Here is a 7,567-nt window from a genome sequence, read left to right on the forward strand (position 1 = left end):
ATCACTCTTATGTAAAAAGGTGTTCAGTGTCACCATCTACCAGGAACCCCAGACATTGATGTTTTGAGTTTCTTGACTCTTTGATGAGAGGCAACTCCGAATGGTAACTATGGTGAATTTGCATTTTAACAGTAGAAATATATCACAAACATATTTTAACTAACCTAAATTTTGCTTATGCCTAAACACTGCTTGGCCCTAACATTTCATTATATATATATATATATATATATAATGTGTGTGTGTGTGTGTGTGTGTGTGTGTGTGTATATATATATATATATAAATATACACACACATACACACACACACAGAGGATGGCATATGTCAACTTACGTCAATAATTGGTTCCAAGACATGCAACTTAACTTGAAAAGCAATGTAACAAAAAAATTCGTTTTTTTAAATTTCATTATCATATCTTGTTTTAATAAATGGTTTCTACATATTTTTACGTGTATTCTATTCTCCTCTTCGGTATTGTTTTTTTTTGTGGGGGGGTAATTATTTGAAATGATATCTTGTGTATGTTTGTCAGAATATTCTTTGTTTCTCTTCCAGCGATATCCTTTCCTGCTGAGGGACATGATGAACTCTACAGCTATGCACTTAAAGATGTGGCTAACATGCTGAAAACTAAGCATGGTGACAAATATCTGGTGAGTAATCCTTCTTACTTCTTAAGCAGAAATCAATATTCCTTACTGCAACACTCACATCTATACTGCAGTTATTTGAACATCAATTACCCAAATTTCAGATCATCCAAACAAGATCTCTAGGGTCTCATGAATATTTAATTAGCCAAACTGTTTGTAACTCAAACTTAAAATAATGCTGGTAGCGAGGTACAAGCCTAGCTGTGTGGTAAGAAGTTTACTTCACAACCACATGGTTTTGGGTTCAGTTCCACAGCATGGCATTTTGGGTAAGTGTCTTTTACTTCAGCCCTGTGCCAACAACTTTAGTCTTGTGAGTGGATTTGGTAGACAAAGACTGAAAGAAGCCTGTCATATAAGTAATGTGTGATGGGGTGAGTGAGAGAGAGTAACATTCTCTTTGCCTTGACTTTACTTGATAGTTGCAAAGGAGTGTCACATTTATGCAAGACATGTCCTTCATTTCCAATCTTCTATGATAACATGTCCAGTCATGGAGAAATATTACCTTGCCTGGAAATAGGTGAGGGCTGGCAACAAGAAGAGCATCCAGCCATAGAAAATCTGCCTCAGCAAATGCTGTCTGACCCATATGAGCATGGAAAAGGGGATGTCAAGATGATGGTGACAGTTTTGTCTTCTGCCTACAATGATTAAAAGTGAATCTAAATTTTGTTAAAATTACTCATATGCTTAAGGATTTTGAGAAGCATGGCATATTTAGTGATGTCTTCATTACTCTACACTTTTGTTCTGAGCATGAATGTGTTAGATGTTTGTTGCTATTACCATGTCTATGAGGAGGGAGTGAACGCCATTAACAACCAAGCAAAGTGAACAGCATTAACAACCAGGCAGAGTGAACACCATTAGCAATCAGGCAGAGCAAACACCATTGGCAGTCAGGCAGGGCTAACACCATTGGCAGTCAAGCAGGGCTCACACTATTAGCAGTCAGGTGGGGTGAACACCATTAGCTTTCAGGCGGGGTGAACACCATTAGCTTTCAGGCGGGGTGAACGCCATTAGCAGTCAGGCGGGGTGAACACCATTAGCAGTCAGGCAGGGTGAACGCCATTAGCAGTCAGGCAGGGTGAACGCCGTTAGCAGTCAGGCAGGGTGAACGCCATTAGCTGTCAGGCGGAGTGAACGCGATTAGCAGTCAGGTAGGGTGAACACCATTAGCAGTCAGGCGGAGTGAACGCCATTAGCAGCCAGGAGGAGTGAACGCCATTAGCAGCCAGGCGGGGTGAACGCCATTAGCAGCCAGGCGGGGTGAACGCCATTAGCAGTCAGGCGGGGTGAACGCCATTAGAAGTCAAGTTGTGAAATTTTGCAACATTTGACTCATCACGAGGAAAGACTTGTGGAGCTTTTGATAAACTTGTGGATCCATCTGACCCATGCAAGCATGGAAAAGTGGACATTAAATGATGATGATGATGGCTTTGATATAAGCCTGGATATTGAATAGATAAGATATAAACAAATAGGTAATTGAACACAAGTACCACTTGTAGATATTTTTTTTATGTGTTCATTTAAAAATGAAGAAGAAACAAAGGAGATATTAATTCCTCAAACTACAGCAAAGGTAACCTGTTTAGGAGGCTAGTAACTATGAAAAAAACTGATATAGGGTTGAGAGGACTCTTTAGTAATGACAAGTGACTGCTCTGGGGGATGATGGATCAATAAAATGCATACAGTCCATGTTTCAAAGTGGTTGGTAATAAGATGAGCTTCCAACCATAATAACTATTCCAAAAACATGGTAAAAAACCCCCTTCAGTCATGAATGACCATGGGATTGCATGTAGCAAGCTCCCCTCTGAGGCACAAGTCCAGGCAAGGTTGTTTATGGAAGACCAGCCGCTCTGCTTCACACCACTGATGTTATCCAAGGGAAAGGCAAAGGCCAATACAACTTGGCACCAGTGATGTGGCAACTCATTTCTACAGATGAGTGAACTGGAGGAATGTGAAATGAAGTGTCTTGTTCAAGAACACAATACACGGCCCATCCCAGGAACTGAACTCACTACCATGATTGTGAGCTCAATGCTGTAACCACTGAGCCATGCACCGTCACATGACAAAATGTGACCATGTAATAAATGACTGGCAGTTCTCACTGTTTTTAAGGTCTAAAGAATTTAAAGGTTGGCTAAGTGTCTTTATGGATCATGTTTTCTTGTTTCTTATTTCTTTATTGCCCACAAGGGGCTAAACATAGAGGGGACAAACAAGGACAGACAGAGGGATTAAGTTGATTACATCGACCCCAGTGCGTAACTGGTACTTAATTGATCAACCCCGAAAGGATGAAAGGCAAAGTTGACCTCGGTGGAATTTGAACTCAGAACGTAACAGTAGACGAAATACCGCTAAGCATTTCGCCCGGCGTGCCAACGTTTCTGCCAGCTCACTGCCTTGTTTATGGATCATGTTTTCTGTTTAGAAAATCAGAATTGTTTTTTAACACTTGTTGTTGCATATATAACTTGGTGGTAAGATGTAATATGAGTTGAGTGTAAAGAAGGAGAACCACTTGCATAATTTGACAACTAATACAGGGACATGGTAAACGGTTTTAGATACATTTTTCAAGTAATGGAAGGAATTAAACCAATTTATTCCTGGGTAATATGATATTATTGTTATGCTAATATTATTGTAGCATTGCATGCATTTTACATGCTGATTAAACCTATTCAAGGCAGCTACCAGTTCAATGTCAGAGTTTAGATATTAAATTGAATAAAGCTTAACATAGAAGGTTGCATGCAACTATAGCTTGGAGAAACTTAGTGTGTTGATATGACAGCTGTAATATTTTTATATAGTTATCTCTAGTGTGTGTTTTTCTGGCTGTACTAGTAAATTTGGATAGCTCATTTGTAGACTTGCTCTTTAGGTGCTGAAAGTGTTTCTTCATGTTTTCAGTTTTTTTTTTTTTTAATCTTTTGGTAACTGTTTTCATCCCCAATCTATTTTCAAACACAGACTCAACAACACTACCATCATCAGATTAGTGATTTATTTATCATGGGGGTCAAACTGACCCCATGGTAAATAATCACATAGTTTCTTTATATAGAAATGAGCTGGCAAGTTAATTAGTAGTCTGTGCTAACAGGAGACAATACAAATTACCATGAAGATAGCAAACATAAGATTCTGGACAGTCTTTCAACAGAGAGTGGGTGCATAAGAGAAGATAGTACATATTGAGTCATTCTGCAATGAAAGGCTCATCAAAATATTAGGTGTTACCTGACCTCATGACAAATTAACATGCCCCTATGTTTTACTTTTAGTGAATGGGTATAAAATTTATGAGAGTAACTAAAATACTGATTAGTCAAGGCATCAATGTTATAATTACTCTATTAGTTCATTCATTTTTACATCCATTTTTACTATGCTAGCATGAGTTAGAAGAATATATTTATTCAAGTGCACCAGGTGCATAGTTTTACAACCTTGTTTGTCCCTTATAGACATGCATAGTTGTGTGGTTCAGAAGCTAGTTTCCTAATTACATGGTCCTGGGTTCAGATTCCCTACATAACACTTTGGGCAAGCATCTTCTACTATAGCTCTGAGTGGATTTGGTAAACAGAAACTGAAAGAAGCCTCTGTGTGTGAACCCTTGTCTCAACATCATGTGATAGTTGTAAATGAGCATGTCTAGCCATAGGAGAAATATAACTTGGCTTGCAAACAAGTGAAAGCTGGCAACAGGAAGGGGATTCAGCTGTAGAAAACCTGTTTCAACAAAGGCAAGCAGGGAAAGTGTACATTAACCAATGATAATGATGCTGTTTTTCAAGTAAGGAATCATAGACACACCAATAATTTTGTCCAGGAACAATATTTTTTAAATGGCCACAGCAAAAGTAACACCTGTCTACAACATTCACCAGAAATGACTCGAGGTAATAACTTCCAAATTCCTACCAATTGAAGTTTTAGTATTTTAACCCTAAGCGGCTTCTATTTTATTTATTCAATAAAAATTTCCCAGTATGTCACTAATTATATGTCTCATTCAATCATTTCTGAAATTAAATTATTGTTTTCTCTTTTCAGGTTATCAATCTTTCAGAAAAAAGAGAAGATCTATCCCAAATCAATGTTCATGTAAGTAAATCTCACTTGACCATACACCATCTTTCAGGCATTGGGTTACAAATTGTGGTACTCATGATCCTTTGTGTATATATATTTTGCTTGTATGCACATGTGCACACACACACACACACACATTTGGCCTTACGTGATCTCTAAAAAGTACTGGGTTTATTGTATTAGTTTACACAACTTCTCAAATTTCAACAATACACAAAACAAGGGTAGGACTTCCTTTTGATTCTGTGTATGTATATCTTCTGCTTGCCATTTGGGTGCGTGCACACACCACATCACACAGTTATTTTAAAGTCTTGTTTACAACTGTATGCCTATTATACACACACACACACACACATGTATGTATATATAATTTACTAAATACACCTCAGGTGTTAGTTACCATTTATAGATCAAATGACAATGACACATCTTATATTGGGCATTAACGGAAATTTACCCAACCTTCAGTTATATGTTGTATTCGTGCTGAAGTAGGCATAAACATTCATTATGTAGGGAATTGAGATATCTTGGATATATTATGATTATTATGCATGACTGCCTAACCAAAAAGACCTGGTTCACTCCCCACATTTATTGTCTTTAATTTCAGAGTATTATTTTCAAATAGACTTAATTTGTTACCCTGTTTATCACCACCACCACCACCTGGCCTTTGATTTCTTTTAGAATCTAAGAATTTAGTTGTTTCAAATACCTGCAAAGTTCTTTAGAAGTAGTTGACAGATTTTGTTATCTAAGTGGCGGAATTAGCAGTAAAGGTGATGGATATTCTAAAAGAACAGTAGTCAGAATAAGGATAAAATGGAAAATGTTTAGAGAGAGAAAGAGAAAGTTTATTCCTACTGGCAGCAAAATGAAGGGCTAATCCTGTGGTGCTTGTGTACAAAGTGTGACAGTGTATGGTTGTGAAGTATGGGCATTCGTGGCCGGAAAGAAATAAGGCAAGAGTGATTCCGTTAACTATGTAAATGTTAGTGTATTGAGGAACGACCTCAGGATGCTGAAACTTTCAGGTGAGATGACAAAAGACTGAGATGCCTGGCATCTCGCTGTGCTCAAAAAGACCTGTACTCCACTGCAGAAGTGTTAAGACTAGTACCTCCGGTGATGTAAAGCACTTATGGTGGTGCCACATAAAAGTGCCCATGCAGTATGTTGTAAAAGCACCCAGCACGCTCTGTAAAGTGGTTGGCGTTAGGAGGGGCATCCAACCTTAGAAACAATGCCAAATCAGACTGGAGTCTGGTGCAACTCCCCAGCTTGCCAGCTCTGGTCAAACTGTCCAACCCATGCCAGCATGGAACAACAGATGTTAAATGATGATGATGAACGAACAAACACAAATGAGCCAAGAGAAAAAGACTGTAAGCTGAATCGGATGTAGTGCACAAGAGGAAAGACTGTACTGATATGAATGAGTGAAACCTGTGAAAGATACAAATAAGTAGTGAGTAATCTACATAGAAGTTACCCATGGAAGAGAAAAAGTAAGAAAGTCTTGGAAGGGAGGGGATTTTTAGGAGGCTGAACCTCAGCAAAGAGATGACAAAGAACTACAAGTAGTAGGACATTGTGCTGGAAAAGCATGGAAAAACAGATGCAAAGATGATATTGATATAAATGAAGCAATTTACTTTTACGTTAAGTAAACTCCCTTTACCTTTTAATAATTATAATAATGTTTTCTACTCTAAGCACAAGGCCTGAAATTTTGGTGGAGGGGACCAGTCGATTAGATTGACCCAGTACTTATTTTATCGACCAAAGTCGACCTCGGTGGAATTTGAACTCAGAACGTAGCAACGGACGAAATACCGCTATTTCGTCCAGCGCGCTAACGATTCTGCCGTGTGTGTCTGTGTGTATGCATGTGCATGTATCCCTGCAATATAGAGGACAATAGCCAGTGTTCTACCTACCAACCTGCCTGATAATATTTACTTTGGTTTTGTTTGATCAGTAATTTCACTGGAAACCTATGTAAATCTTGCAGCCTGTTATCTCAAGTTCTGGTGGTTGGTGGTTAGTGGTTAAGGCATGCATGGTGTGGGGTGTGAGGCAGCTGCTAAGGGAACCCAAACAGAGTAGGAGGCATGCAATAATGGTAGTGGTGAGTGATGGTGAGAGGCAGCATTTCTAGTGGTGATGATGATGATGATATGGGTGTTAGCACTGGTGATAATGATAATGTGTTGGTAGCAGTAGATATTATGGTATTGGTGGTAGCAACTGTGGTAATGGTGGAAGTGGGGAGTAAATGTACTTTTGTTTTTTCTTAGTGAAGTTGGGGATGGGGTATGTACTTTTTTTTTTTTAATTTTGTTTTATATATCAATTTTGTGTTGAGTAGTTCCAGGAACACTCTGTTATCTAGGACGGAAAAGCTTTTATGTTTGTTCTGGAACCATTGGCTGCCGCTGTACTCAGTGCCTTCCCCATCAATGCCCCCCTTTCCTACACACTGACCAACAGTGTCCATGTGTTGTTTAATCACAGACTAACTCTCCCCTCCCTAGAGAAATTGGGTGGAAATCAGGGGCAGCTGAGAGAGGTGTGTTGGCAGAGTGGGACCTGATCTCTCTTTTAAAGTAGCTAGGAAGCGAGGAAGGAAAGAACTTGTTTCCTCTTCCCAGGAGAGTGCGAATAATGGTATGAAGGGAGGGATAATGGGAGGCTAGTTGTTTAAGTTTGTAGCTTATACACACACACATACACACACACACACACACACACACACAAATGTATGC

The 7,567-nt window shown here is 38.9% G+C and overlaps 1 protein-coding gene across 18 annotated transcripts in view; it reads left to right on the top strand.

Annotated features, from left to right (window-relative positions):
• The window catches only part of LOC106882633 (tensin-1), an 835,201-nt gene that overhangs the window by 695,831 nt on the left and 131,803 nt on the right, over positions 1 to 7,567 (top strand). For all 18 annotated transcript variants that reach the window (XM_052970116.1, XM_052970114.1, XM_052970115.1 and 15 more), the window contains 2 exons: positions 562 to 659; positions 4,755 to 4,805. In XM_052970116.1, the coding sequence (XP_052826076.1) occupies positions 562 to 659; positions 4,755 to 4,805 (149 nt within the window). The remainder of the gene's footprint in view (positions 1 to 561; positions 660 to 4,754; positions 4,806 to 7,567) is intronic.

Source organism: Octopus bimaculoides, chromosome 8 (genome assembly GCF_001194135.2).
Source record: "Octopus bimaculoides isolate UCB-OBI-ISO-001 chromosome 8, ASM119413v2, whole genome shotgun sequence".
NCBI lineage: Eukaryota > Metazoa > Mollusca > Cephalopoda > Octopoda > Octopodidae > Octopus > Octopus bimaculoides.